At 34.1% G+C, this 15,521-nt stretch overlaps 1 protein-coding gene across 3 annotated transcripts in view; it reads right to left on the bottom strand.

Annotated features, from left to right (window-relative positions):
- Window positions 1-15,521, bottom strand: part of LOC125050838 (dedicator of cytokinesis protein 7) — a 39,208-nt gene that overhangs the window by 14,286 nt on the left and 9,401 nt on the right. For all 3 annotated transcript variants that reach the window (XM_047650885.1, XM_047650887.1, XM_047650886.1), the window contains 14 exons: window positions 15,345-15,498; window positions 14,115-14,303; window positions 13,570-13,673; window positions 12,558-12,726; window positions 11,621-11,753; window positions 11,431-11,530; window positions 6,200-6,349; window positions 5,356-5,533; window positions 3,616-3,827; window positions 2,604-2,785; window positions 1,672-1,751; window positions 1,169-1,345; window positions 802-928; window positions 354-523 (listed from right to left, as the gene is read on the bottom strand). In XM_047650885.1, coding sequence (XP_047506841.1) covers window positions 354-523; window positions 802-928; window positions 1,169-1,345; window positions 1,672-1,751; window positions 2,604-2,785; window positions 3,616-3,827; window positions 5,356-5,533; window positions 6,200-6,349; window positions 11,431-11,530; window positions 11,621-11,753; window positions 12,558-12,726; window positions 13,570-13,673; window positions 14,115-14,303; window positions 15,345-15,498 — 2,125 coding nt within the window. The remainder of the gene's footprint in view (window positions 1-353; window positions 524-801; window positions 929-1,168; window positions 1,346-1,671; window positions 1,752-2,603; window positions 2,786-3,615; window positions 3,828-5,355; window positions 5,534-6,199; window positions 6,350-11,430; window positions 11,531-11,620; window positions 11,754-12,557; window positions 12,727-13,569; window positions 13,674-14,114; window positions 14,304-15,344; window positions 15,499-15,521) is intronic.

Raw genomic sequence — 15,521 nt, 5'->3', positions numbered from 1 at the left:
TTATTTAATATTTATTATTGTTGGTATTTTATTTGGTAATAAAAAATTAACAGTTTTTATTTGCTGCACTCTCAGATTCAACACCATTTAACTCACACCTTAACTCGTTAAACGTCTAATACTTTACGTAAGAAAATCTAAGATATTAATATCCCGCAAAAAAAATCGCTATGAAAAATATATTTAAACTTTATTATTAAAGATACATATCTTTTAATATTTAATTAAATATGTTTTTTAAAACAACTCGGAGAAAGTATGACCGGAAAATAAAACTAACAGTGCTTCGCAGCTACTTTGTGATATTAGTATGTAAATAAATAATACAACAAATAATGTTCCGAATAACTCACCTGCACAATAGCGCAAACAGAGTGCAAAAGGGTCAATGACACTTCAGCGGAGAGCGTAGCGGCGAGAGCGGGTTGCGGGCGGGCGGGGGACGCGGGTCGCGATCTTGTCCCGCCCCTCACCCACTCTTTGCGCCAACGGTCACGGCCGCCTGAGCGCCCACTTGATCCACCTTAATAAAAAACAGTATCTTATACACATGAGTTTTATTGTTAAAATACAGTATTTAAAGACATCATATATATATATATAAGGTGATAATGTCATAAAAAAAAAACTACATATATCTATCGCTATTATGTGCTTTAGTCCAGGTACTAAAGATATCTTGGTCATATAAGTACGCGATTTGCCTTAGAGGATCACGCATATTGCAAAATAGTTAAGCTAAAATAATAAGAATAAATATTATTTAGTACTTTGACCAACCGTCGTTAATATGATACGCACCTTTACGCCGCATTATGAAATCGGACCTCGCCGATCCCTGTCCGAGAATAACGTCTTCTAACTTTGCCTTTATGTCCGTTGTTTTACGGACGTTTTGTTGCGCGCATTTCATTATTTCTTTGCGACCCTGTAAATCATATGAATATTTACTTAACTGCAGCAAAGAACCTAATCTATTTATCAACCACCCTAAATTCATTTCATAATTCATTCGGGTAATTCTGTTTTTGAAGGATGCTGAATTCTTCCACCACAGGTGCAATATTACTATTATCTCTTTCTCATTTCTTCTCTTTCTTATAAAAGTATGTCATTAGAAAAGAAATCAATATAAAAATGCAAATAACAAAAGTAATACGTATAGCACCTTATATTCCTGGCATTTGAAGCACAGATCAATCAAGGCGAAGAGCGAATGAAGACGGGCGGGCGGCAAGTCAGCCACAGCGGAGGATAGGGCAGAGCGATCCGCCCAACGGAGTACCCAGACAAGGCACATCAGTAGATTCCGACTTGTTTCGCTGTTGAAGGGCGGGCGGCCACTCTATTCAATAGAAAAGGAATTATCAAAAATCAATAATAAAATATTTTGCAGTGCACCACTATTATGTGGAAGGCTGTCCACTAAGGTATTTCACAACCAATTCGACTTAGGGTCTTTTAAGAAAATAGCGTACCAATTCTTAAAAGGCCGGCAACGCACTTGCGAGCCTTCTAGCAATATGAGTGTCCGTGGGCGGAGGGTATCACTAACATCAGGTGAACCTGTTATATAGAAAAACTACTCGCCGAACTAAATATAATCTGATGCAGGCTTAGGAATTACGTAACAATGGAAAAAACTTACTTACTAGTATGAATACAACTTACCTGTTTAAAATCACCTTCTGGTGAGGATGCAGGGTATAAACTTCCAAATTGCCCCATTTCCCCGTCTAGTTGTAATATTTCTGTAAATAGATTTTTTATGGGACAGGACGCAAACGAGCAGGAACACTTAACTTAAAGTGAATTGTCATTTGTCACTTTAAGTTAAGTGTTAACCGTCGCCTATGGACACCTGCAAGACCAGGAGATCGCAAGTGTGTTGCCAGCTTAATTTAGAAACTTATTATTAATAATTCTGAAGACTAAAAATGCTGGTCTAAATGCTTTAATTACAACAAACCACGCAATTTTTTTCACTGCAATAAATAAACTACGGCACTGAAATATTGAAAAAATAAGAAATAGATAATACACAGTAATCTTTACACACACTACAGACAGTTAACAGTTAAAAACCTGTATGGGAAAAGTTATACACACTACATATGCAGTAAAAAAAGTGTGTGCGTGTAACCTTTAAGCGCGATTGAAGTAAAACTTCTTTGGCGTTGACGGCATATATCACTGAAATTATTAAATATTAACTGAAATAATAATATTTATTATTCATGTGCTTTATAAAGATTATTCAAATACGAAGGTTAGATCAGCACATGTCAATATAATCCTGTTATTGAATATTATAGAATGTCGCGTCAGAAAATTTATTATTAATTTACTTATTTTAAAAGTAATATATCAATAAGTATATTTAGAGATTTTCAAAAAACTTTGCAATTTAAAATATTTACGAAAAATTTGGAAATAAATAATCGAATTATTATTTTTAAATAGCGGAAACTACACAGACTAACTAACTACACAAGTAAGCGTTACTTCCGTCAGAAAAAAAATCTGAGTTACTCCCTAGTCGCGCCTAAAAAAGTTTTACTTCAAAAAAAATATTCAACTCAAATTAAAACCTCAAAACTCACCTTTACCACTGTCAAATCCCCGATATAGCTGCGGTTGGGCATCCATTACAATTCCCAATAATGGCATGTATAGGGACGCCACTCTTGCTTTAAGTTCTGGCTGTGTGAGTCTCGGATCAGCGTCATGTGCACTTAGGAGACATAATACGGCGTTCACTGCAGCACATTGGAGAACTGGACTTCTGTCAGAAGATGAAAGAGAACATTAAAAGGAGAAAAGATTACAGTAGACAAATGTCTAATTATATTTATTTTCAGTCAAAATCTTTTTTTAAAATAAATAGTAATTATATTCTGGGTCAAATATAAAAGTTCGTATCGAAAAAATTAAATGGTATAACTTTTAATCTATATTAATACTATGGGACTAGATAGACGTTATCTTGTGCAACTAATCGTAAATCTAAACCATTCTCTAACCTACTATATATAATACTAGCAGACCGGCCAAGCGTTGCTGTGGCTAAGGTTTTTGTTATATTACATAGTAGTAAACTATTCAAGGGAAACTGTAGGAGAACACCAGTCATGGGGACCACCATGCTTTTTTGGTGGTTATGCCATTAAATTGTAGCTTATGTGAAACGTTGGTACTTTCAACACAGCGCCATCTGTTAGAATTGTGACTATCAAATAATAAACAAATATTTTGCAATAAAATAATATTGCGGGTATAAATGTAGATGTACCCTATCTTTTAAGTCGGATCAAACTGCACACGGTGTGCACATTTGATTGAAATTGGTTAAGTAGTTTAGGAGTCCATAGCGGACAAACAACGTGACACGTTTTTTATATATATTAAGATTTCTACTAGTGTATATAGGTTATGTTTTCATTTTGTTATTTTCAAATGAGTACATCTATAATTATGTACTCTATTCATACTTGTTGTTTTGTATTTATACCAATCTTCATACTGAATTTAAAAATAAAATCCATCAGCGGCAAAATTACTTATGGTTACTTTGTACGTGTCTTTGGGAACTAAGCGGTTAATATATGTACTTACTGCAACTCCAAAGCAGCTGTAAGATCCGCAAGCATCAAACCAGCGAGGTAGTGCCGAGATCTGAACTCTCCCGATAGAGATACTCCATTGCGACACTCAGAGGAGCCTGAAGAGCGGGCAGAGGGCGCTGGTGATGCAGCCCTGCCAGGGCCAGAAGGCAGACAGAGGGATACGTAATGTTCGTGAGAGCAGACGATACGGAGGAACGATAGCTGCAATAATCACACACAGAGGTAAAAACATCAATCGAAAAAGATATTGTGTACTTAGTATTGTCTTTGATTAACATAACCCTTATTACACATTTAAAGAAAAACGCTTTTTACCGGATTAAAGTTATGTATTATTATAGATTTACAACTATTTGACATTATTTTAAATTTATCCGACGTTTCGCGTGCTTTACAGCGTGCGTGGTCACGGTGACTGAAGACAAAAGATGTTGTGTACTTTAAATATTGTGTACTGTTAAAAATTCTAATAAATTAATTTATTTTATTTATTTATTTACACTTCGTTGCAAAAAAAGAAACACAATACAAAAAAATTATAAGGGATGCAACGGGCGGCCTTATCGCTAATAAGCGATCTCTTCCAGGCAACCCTAGTTAAAGAGGAAAACTAAAAAAAAAAGAAACATGATGCGTGCTAGAAGTGCAGAACCAAATGTTATATAAAAAAAAAATATATAGTACCTTAATCTAAAGTAATACAAAAAAAAATATTAATAACAGACTAAAAACTTAAAAGCTAATCTTACAAATACATGAACAGCAGCGAATAGTGATGTAAAAGGAAACATAAGAATTATACATATATATATATATATATATATATTTTGTTTTGAAACTTTGTTGATAAATAAGTTTACAATATTAAATCGTAGATGCCATTGTTTTTACATTTAGGAATTGATGTGAATTTTTTGTGAAATAGAGTAGTGTTGGCCTAGTGGCTTCAGTGTGCGACTCTCATCCTGAGATCGTACGTTCGATCGCCGGCTCTGCACCAATTGACTTTCTTTCTATGTACGCATTTAAAATTCGCTCGAAAGGTGAAGGAAAACATCGCGCGGAAAACGGCTCGTCTTACATAAAAGTGTCAGGCACACGAGGCTGATCACTACCTATTAGATTTAAAATGATCATGAAACAGATATAGAAATCTGAGGTCTAGACCCAACAGATTTTTATCAAATCATTAAACTTATGTCTTTAAACAATAAAACAATTTAATTTATCTGTTGCTGTAACTCTTAGACGGATACAAGTCAACAATCTAAGCCGTATGTCATACATACCGAATATATTTTTTCAGTTTATGTTTCTTTTAATTCTACCCTCATACTAATCAAATTTTGTTTCTTTTAATTCTACCCTCATACTAATCAAATTTTGTTACTTTTAATTCTACCCTCATACTAATCAAATTTTGTTTCTTTTAATTCTACCCTCATACTAATCAAATTTTGTTTCTTTTAATTCTACCCTCATACTAATCAAATTTTGTTTCTTTTAATTCTACCCTCATACTAATCAAATTTTGTTTCTTTTAATTCTACCCTCATACTAATCAAATTTTGTTACTTTTAATTCTACCCTCATACTAATCAAATTTTGTTTCTTTTAATTCTACCCTCATACTAATCAAATTTTGTTACTTTTAATTCTACCCTCATACTAATCAATCACAAATTTGATTAAGATTGTTAAGGATGATATAAATTCATAAACATCTTACCTTATAATGCACTAAGGGTACAGCATCAGGCAAAGACGATATCTTAGCGCACATCTGTTTGTGGTAACCTCTGATCAGGTTAAAAACGTAACCACGGTCCATGATACTAAGTAGGTCAAACATGAAGAACGCCAAACTGTTATTTAAGCTTTGGGTGAGACGACTATTTTTGCCATATCTATAATGGAGAAAATGCATCAAATGTTATTGAAAAAATCATAAAACTAACGGCTCAAAAAAATGATAAAATATTTTACTTATTTAAGTGAACAATGTTAATACTATTTTTTAAATTAATATTTTTAAACTGTCTTGGGCTTTGAGGAAAACTATCTTGTATTTAAAAAAAATCTTAGCCTATTTAAGCTAATTTATATTCTTATTCCAAGTCTACTTTATTATTTTCTATTCATAATACGAAGTTATTATTGTATTACAGGCTACAGCAGGCAGAGGCTCGTTATAAATGTAATACATTTACGATTTCGTTACGGCCATACCGTTTAAGATCTTTATATATATAATTTTACTGTACGTGTGTTTGTCATTCAACTCAACTCCTCAACACCTCTTAAACGGCTGGACCGATTTGAATGAATTTTTTTGTATGCAGGTGGGATGGACCCTGGATGGTTTAAATTCACAAATCAGCAGATGGCGTTGCAATTTGTCTTTCATTTCATACTTTGTTTAATATCGTAATCGGTTGAAATATCAAGCATTATAGTAGTATAAGTAGTATATTATACTATTTATAAAGTTCTTGACAATATTACGGCCATGTGTATAACTCTTGTGAGTGAGAAGTGTATAAATTATGAGTTCTTAAGTTTAAAAATCATACTTGGCAATAATTTCAGCGGTGACATTAGTCACGAGTGTGGAAAGGTCATCAGTGAATTGGTCCGGAAAGCGAGCCTTACGAGGTGCTTCGTGTGCGCCGCTCCAGTACAGATACTCGACCATCGATTTCACCATCAATTCAAATAGGGCCCTATTAGCGTTAAAGAAATATGTATGTTAATTAATAAAAATAACGGATACATGTTATGGTCCTTCGAAACAGAATATTCAATTCTTTTTGTACGATTTAAAATTAATAGTTATTTTTTATATTATAATAATAATAATAATAATAATAATCTTTATTGACATATTTGTAATTACAGAAATCCTATGAAGACTCTGACACCTAAACTAGGCTTTAGTGCCTGTATCTCAGGAGTCAGTGGCTTCTCCCAATATAATTCGTAACAAGTGTCAAGAGAGCTTATTCAAAATTTTACAAGACAATACTTTTTATAGACATTTGTAAATTCCAGATATTACATCTAATTATCTTCTTACACATAATATACTTAAACAAAAATAACATATATTAAAAAAAATGTTTCAGTATAAATTACAATGAATATAATAGGTAATAAAATAGGTACATACACATAAAATACTAAAATACATAAATATACATAATACATAAATATACATAATTATACATTTTACATATGGGTATATGTAACACTAGTATAAATATATAAATTATACACACAATTAATGAATCAAAATAACTAAAATATTATTGTAGCATGTTAGTTAAATAGATCTTCTGTTTCCTCATAATTTAAGGACAAAAGCCAAGTCTTAACAATTGATTTGCAGTCATGTAGTGAAAGAGGGTAGAAATTTAATTTTTTGTTTATTTTATTATATAGAAAGACTGAGAGAAATGCTCGTTGTCGCCTTGCGAAGGTAGTACGGAATTTTGCTGTGGGGAGTACATTTGGTATACAGCGTTTGTTACTGCAAACCTCTGGGTTATAAGGGGTATGGACATGTTGTTTGGCTATTATATTAAAGACGAATAACTGTCTAACACTGAGGAGCTCACACTGTTTATATAAAAGTGTGGTTGAAAATCTGTAGGGTTTGAAAGTCATTACTTTTAGTAAAGATCTGTGGGCTCTTTCAAGCTGAATTAGATGTGACTTGCACGCTCCACCCCACACGCTCACGCAGTATCCAATAACCGATTTTACTAAGGCAAAGTAAACAGTGCGGAGTAGTTCAAATTCCGCGGCATAACGTAATTTTTTGAATGTCCAGATTAGTTTTCGCGTGCGTGCCGTTATAATCTCAATGTGAGGAAGCCAACTCAATTTATTATCTAATTCGATACCGAGGTATTTAATGGTATTGGATTTTGTTATATTAATGCAAGTACAATTGCGCTCAGAGACACATATGTGTATTTTAAGATTAATATCAGTCATATGGGAATTAATAGTTTGGAACTGAATATACGAAGTTTTAGAAATATTTAAAGTAAGTAAATTTTCCCTGAGCCATCTAGCCACCTTCTGCAGTCCGCTTTCGGCAATATTTTGTATCTCGGTCCAGGTGTCCCCATAAAAAACTATAGCCGTATCATCGGCATAGGTAAACAACCTGCAACTAGTTAGGGACATATTACATAGGTCGTTTATGTAAATAAGAAAAAGACTTGGACCAAGAATACTGCCTTGCGGAACTCCAAAAGTTACATTTGCGTCGGAACTAATATAATTATTAATCTTAACCCTTTGCACCCGACCACTAAGGAAATCTTTAAAAATAAGCAGGGCTGAGTCTCTTATTCCAATTTGCTCCAATTTGTCCACAAGTATAGGTATTGAGACGGTATCAAATGCCTTGGCAAGATCGAGGAAGACACCAAGGCACTTTTGTTTCCTGTCAAGTTTTTCTGTGACAAACTCAATCAAGCTACCCACAGCGTCTTCTGTTGACATACCCATTCTGAAACCAAATTGTGAGCTGGACAGAATATTGTACCGATTTAAAAACTGTATTAACCTCACGTTAAGCATCTTTTCTAGGATTTTTGATAGTGCTGTAAGCACAGAAATCGGTCTGTAGTTTGCAACACAATCCCGTGCCCCACCCTTGTGAACAGGAGTAATGAGAGACCTTTTAAAGACTTTTGGAAAGCAGCCTTCCCTAAAACATGTCTGAAACAAGATAGTAAGCGGCGATACAATGACATGTCTTACCATTTTTAGAAATCGAGCTGGTATAGAGTCCCAACCAGTGGCACAATCATTTTTTAAGCTTAAGATGAGAGATTCCACCTCAACCTCATCTGGTGGCATTAGTACGAAGGAGTTAGTCAAGCAATTAGATCTTGTACATATGTAGTTATACTTACACCCTGTAAGTTTTTCAGCTAGCTCTCTACCAACATTAGAAAAATAACTATTTATGTCCTCAACCGCATCCAATGCGTTACAATTCCTAATTAACTCATCGGCAGAAGATTTTTTACTTGAACTATCGGTGACATATTTTATTGCAGCCCAGGTTTCTTTATTTGATTTTGCACTTTTTAATAAGAATTTATCGTGTTCGCGCTTCAATTTTCTAAGTAATGAGCAACAAAAATTCCTGTACCTTTTATAGGTTATTTTAAGAATTTCATTTTGGGGGTCCCTTTTTAAATTAAGATGCAGTTTATCCCGGTGACGGATACAGCGAAGTAGGCCCGGAGTCATCCAGGGCTTAAGAGATTTTTTGCGCCTGGGTACACGGACTTTTTCAGTGTTAGCTTTAATAGCAGATGACAGAATTTCAACAAATCGAGTCGCAGCAGACTCGGCGTCTTGCTTGTTAGTCATAAAAGTAAAATCAGCCAATTCAACATATTTTATAGCTTCACTAAAATTTACTCTTTCAACAATGGAAGGGCACTGAGTATTAGTCCGTTTACTGTTAAGGGATAGATTTATTAGAATAGAGTCGTGATCAGTTACGGTGGAATTTATAACTATAACACTAGTTTGTAAAACAGTTTTAACCATTACATGATCGAGACAATTGCTTAATCGTGTTGGATATGTGTGGCCTGGCAGAAAACCCAATTCGCTGGTTAAATTTAAGTAAGAGTTACTGTTTCTGTCACCGTTTCCAGGTTTTATATCGATATTTATATCACCTATTAAAAATATATTCTTAGATTTTATAGATTTAACAATATCATTCAAAGCATTCAAAAAGCGCTCAGTGTAGTAAAAGGATGGTGATCTATAAATAGCTAAAAGTACAATATCTGGTACTATTTTAGCTAGCAGAAAGTTAGCATCTTTAGGATTAGGTTCTTCAATTTCGCAATTTATATTTTGTTTAGCATAAATTATAATACCGTCATTTTGATTTAAGCATTTTTTTGTGAAATAAGAATTATAATCCTTGAGACTGGGTATGGGTTTATTATCGTTTAACCAGCATTCAGTTAAAATTATTATATCTGGATCAAAGTACAGACGAGCTATATGGGCCAAGAATGCATCAATATTTTTGTAAACGCTACGGATATTTTGTGTTATAATTTTTAGGGAGTTTCCTGATTTTTTTACTAAATCATTACAATTATTTATATCACAACTGTAGGCAGTTGCCACTGTTATATTATCAATATCATTATTTATATTATCAATAAATCTAGCCATTTGTAAAATATTAAGCTTTTTGTCGCAGCTACTCGTGTCTGAGAAATGCTGACATTTTTACAAAGATAAGATCTCGATTTCAACATGATCACTAGACTAAGAATGTATAATTTTTTAGTTATGTAAAATACAATACAATGAACAGAGTATAAGTATGTATATAAAGTAAAACAATAATATAATATATAAAAAAATATCTATAAAAACAATAATTAAGTGCCGGATTTTCACAAACAGGAAAGTTATCGTAGGCCGGCGGAGTTTCCTGGGGGCCTCAAAAAGTCATTGTTTTAGACGAAGTTTATTTAAATCACCCTCACTATCAATTCTAATATGCCGTTTACCTTCATCTTGTCTCAGGTAGGTTCTTCCAAATGAGGTCCAGCAGAATTTATATCCATTTTCCTGAGCAAATGCACGAGCCAGATAATTTAATCGTTTTCCGCAGGGTGATAGACATTCTGAAATAAAAAATGGCTTTGCTGGTCCTTCCAAACTTAAGTGTGCCGTGTTCAATTTGTTAGCAGGATTCATTTTGTTAAATTTGCGTGCCTTTTCAATAATACCATCTTTCAATATAACGCTGCCCAATTCCACAATAATTGCTCCATGTCCAGTTTTACTTTTTGTACGATAAATATCCTTAATATCCTGTTTCTGTATGGGAAAATCAATAACATCTGCAGCTTTTGAAGCAATTTTACATAAACTATCCTTATTTTCACCGGTAATCTTAGGAATATTTCTTAGTTCAAGTTTAGTTGAGGCAGACGTTCGTTCCAGCGACTCGATTTTCTTTTCAAGCTGATCAATATACAGACGATCTTCATTCCTCTGTTTTTCCAACTTCTCGTATTTAGCTTTCATATCTTCGTACTGCTTAGAAACAAAAGCAATGGAGTCTTTTATTTCTGTATTTTGTGTCAAGATTTCTCTCATGGAGGATTGCAAGGAGGTGAATTTACTTTCATTTTGAGAGTTTGCTTTAGCAAGCATATCCTTAATTTCGGTTATGAATTTTTTAATATAGGACTCATCCTGCTTGCGCCTCATAGTTACATTGCTTCGCTCCTCATTAGATAAATCTGGCGCGGAGCCCGAAAAAGAAGCTTTCGGCGCGTTCAACCTAGCTTCCTTTAAGTCTTCGGGAGTGGGGGTGCTGGGAGGTGTGCGCTTAAGAGGCATATTTCTGACAAAAGATGACACCAGAGTACACGAAAAAATAAACTTGGACCAGCCCCCTATAAATTTCCGCTACCCGCTATCGCTTATGAATTACGGCAACTTACAAAGCTTGCGTATCGATGATGCGCGCAGACGGAGCGTACAACTTAAGCTGTCTCACAAGTGTTGTCCCGTTCGCACAGATGCACTTACTGCAACGCAACTCATGCGCTCCTGGTACACACCTTAATTTATTCGCACGGAATTTATTTTTAATTTGATTTTTAAGTTATAAAACAAATAGAATGCACACGTCTAAACGCTTCCGCGGTCCAGGGGGGAGAGCCTCATATTAAGCGAAACTCATTTATATAAAATACATATATTCCAGTAGCAGTTCAGTTAAACTTACCAAGAATTACTCATGGCTAGATCACGTGTGGCCCCACTAGCGACGACCCATTGCAATGCTATTTCTTCGTGGAGGATCTTACAAGAACCGTCCGTCATTACTGTAAAAAAAACAATTTTTACAAGACAACAGAAACACGGACATATATTATTTTCAGTATTTGAAACTTTTTACGTTATTTATGTTTTACCTGAGGGCGGTAAAGGCAATCCAATATCGGTATCAGAAAGCGCTGGTCGTGGAATACGACATTGATAATGTATATACGTGCTGAGTAAGCTACTCCGACCATGAGCATCGCAAGTTGAGCAATCGTTCATATTCTAAAAAAAAACATAATAAGTAAGCACAATTAATGTGTAGCCATAGTTTAATGAATGGATTATATGATTGAGAAATATTTCAATAAAATACAAATATAGTATTGTCTTTGATTTACATAAACTTTACACATTTAAAGAAAAAACTTTTTAACCGGATTGAAATTATGTTAAAAGATGTTGGATGTCAAAAAGTATCACAGCTGTAGAGAAAGTTGCATTATCTGTATTTATTTCCCCGGAGTTGGTATCAACTAAATTTAAAATTATGTTAAATAGTTGTAAATTTATAATAATACATAACTTCAATCCGGTTAAAAAGTTTTTTCTTTAAAATACAAATATTTAAAAAAATAGTCTAAGATTTAAGGATTGCATTCCCTGCCTAGCATCCTTCTATCTTTATGGTCAACCTCTTAGTTTTTAAATGTCTAGTCTGGACATACAGACTGAATTGGGAATCTGAATTATGCCGGTACAATAATTGCATATCAGTTTTTTTTATGGCTCTGGCACGATTTGTGCATTAGCCAGCGTCAAGTATAGGATTTTTTAATAATTCGTGCTTGTCTTTAGAAATTCGATCGTGTCCTCCATGTACGGTTTAAGCACTCGCCCGGTACCGCACAACCCTCCCAAAGGCCGAGAACAAATTTAAATTAAATTAAAACTTGCCCTCGAACCGGGAATCGAACCCGGTACCCCTCACCTAGCTGCCACTTAATAAGACCGCTAGGCTATGAGGCCTATCAGTGATTTTACAGGAAATAATCTATAGTAGAAGAAAGGTATTGCTTCTATACGTACCGTGATATCTGTAAACAAATGGGCAATACAAGTGAATACGTCTTGAGCGATGTTCAATGTTTGTCCCGCAAGCGATGGTGGCGCCACCAGCAACTGTAAGAGCTTGTCTGCCACTACGGGCAAGTAGCGGGCAAGGGATTCTACGTTGGCGGTTGGCAGCTCTGTAATGCTGGAAAATTTAGGTAAGATTAAATAATAACTCTTTATTGGTGGACAATAAGTCCTTCAAAAAGATTTTTTGAAATTCAATTCCAATTAAAAACACATCTATTTAGAATTTCTTAATGCACACGACAGTCTTCATACGTAAGACAATAAGGGAAATGTATAGATTTCTAAAAGCAAATTATTAAAAGGGCTTTCAATTCAAAAATATTAAAAAAAGGGTGCGTGTACTTATGTACGCGCGTAAGAAGTTATACTTCTTTGGCATTATTAAAAATAGTTTTTGATTGCATGCAAATAATTAATTACAATTAAATAATCCAAGACTGGAAAAGGAGTCATTATAGTCAATAAAGTTCAGTTTACATTTGAAAAATTAAATAAATAAATATTTATTATTATTCTATTACATTAAGTGTAACATAAATTCTATTATTATTCGAATGTTGTTTTTAAATTATGTCCAATGCCGTGCAAAATCTTCCGTGGGCAACTTCATTCTGTTAATTTTGTGTCACGGTGCGCGCGCATCGTAAAATTTCACTCTCATCAATTTGTCATAACGCGCCTAAAGAAGTATAACTTAAAAAAAATTACTTTTTACTTTGGTCTACATATTTATGAACTATCTAGCGCGGTTAATAAAACAATGCAACAATTATATAAAGGGTTCCAAGTCGAGTAAGAAATTTACTTGTAACTTTAAGGCCCGTATTCTAGAACGTTAATCAAACTTAAATCTAGCTTCAAAATCTGTCAAACCATTTTTTATACATGAAGTTTGACACATTTATAGCGCTCAATACGAGATTGTGACTTTAAACTTATAAAAAAAAGATAAAATTACCTAGCTCTTAGTTCCGCTTCCATATTGGCCAAGCCAATCCTTGGTGGAATATTTCCTTCTTGGACTGCTTCACAGGCCATTGCAAATCTTTCTATGTAACCATCCTATACAGATAATAAATTTATATAAAAAACAGACTAAACAAGAATAAGGTTTAAAATTTTCACCATATAAACGTATGCGGTGATTTTAGTTATTTTTACTATGTATTGTTCCCACGAGAATATAAGTGCGTGCCCTTATTTCACCATGCCTCCTGCCGATAGAGAACAAATCTTTGTTTTGATTTATTTTATTATTATTTATTACTTAAGATGTCATGTGGAACATGGTGTAATGGTTGCAGCTCCTTACAAACGCTGTGTAAAAAAAAAAAAAAACTTGGCGAAGTTCTTCTCTTCCGTTCTCCGCCCTTGATTTGAGAACTGGCAGTAAATGTAAAGTTAGAAGCATTTTATATATATTTCTTTTTTACCTTCATAAGTGTACATTGTGTTACATACATGAATAAATGATTTTTGACTATATAAGTACAATTAATTTACCTGCGGATGTACGGTGGTATATGCTTCTAACGCGATGTTAAATATAGGTTTATGGTTGTCTATCCATCGTGTACCAGGTAACAAGACATCGGGGAATATGTAAGAGTAGTTGGCCGGTGGTTCCTCGCACATCACAGGAAGGTTGTATTCGCCACATGTCAATTTACCATTGCGGCATAGAGGTATCCACTGTAATGATAAACAATATTGGTATGAGCCGTGGCACAGTAACCTTTAAGGGTCTCAGATTTCTGTGTCTGCTTCGTGATCATAGATTCTTAACAGACAAGTAAATGATCAGCCGTCGGTGGCTGACATGGATGTCCAGTTTTTTAGTCGCCGCACCGGTTTCCTCATTATGTTTTCCTACAAGGAAGTGTTAAATGCGCACTTCGAATATCATAGTGCATAGGAGATCAATCTTACGACCTCATACCGAGATTATAATAAAAAAAAAGGAAGGAAATGGTTTTGATTTTCCTTTACGTTAAACTCTAGTCTTTGCGTATTTTACAAATTCACCTATTTACCTATGTATGGAGTATATTTTGTAAAACTAAATTATCCTGTAGTGTTTGTGTCACTCGATTTCAGTGGTATAGAAACTAAAGTAAAAAAATAACTAGTGTACTAGGTGTACACACGTAAGAAGTAAAACTTCTTTATGACCTTATTTTTCGAAAAATGATCTACTATATGCAACTTTACAGAAATTGGTTAAATAAAGTTAAATTAGATAAAGTTTAACAAAAGGCTTTTATTATCATAGACATGAATACAAATACAATTATTTCATTTTAACTTATTACTGTACTACTATGTGCTACTATGATTATTACAGAATTTCATTAATTGTAATAGAATTATTAGTATTACTATCATTGTTATCGTTATTATATTTTTGTTACTAATGAATTCGAATCTCTTCGGATCAACCGTGGTAGGGACAAGAAAAAGATGGCGCGTAACCTGCTACAAAATTTCTCCCATACGTCGATAAAGAAGTTTCACTTCAAAAGATGGCGCGTAACGGAAAAATGTTACGCGTAACGAAAAAAATGTTACACTAAATTTTTTTCCAACCCCGATACAGAAGTTTCACTTCAAAAAACGTTAAAAATATATTCGCAAAATGATGAATGAGTGAATAAATGATTTTTTTTTGTAGTTCTAGTACTTCGCACATGAAAATCAAGGTTTTGCATTTATAGGTAAAAATGCCACACTTACGGTATAGCCCACAACAGTTTCAACATTTTTCTCTTGATCAGGCGCAACTGGCTTCCTCTGGCAGGCCACGTGAAGAAACGTGAAGAGGAGGTGGTGCTGATCGCCCAGACCGGCTGGCAATTTAATTTTAATCTCATCATATAATGATGGGTTCCTGAAAGTATTTAAACAATGCAG

The sequence above is a fragment of the Pieris napi genome, chromosome 7, assembly GCF_905475465.1.
Source record: "Pieris napi chromosome 7, ilPieNapi1.2, whole genome shotgun sequence".
NCBI lineage: Eukaryota > Metazoa > Arthropoda > Insecta > Lepidoptera > Pieridae > Pieris > Pieris napi.
The sequence above is the reverse complement of the archived record's forward strand: the minus strand, read 5'-3'. Positions and strand labels throughout refer to the sequence as shown.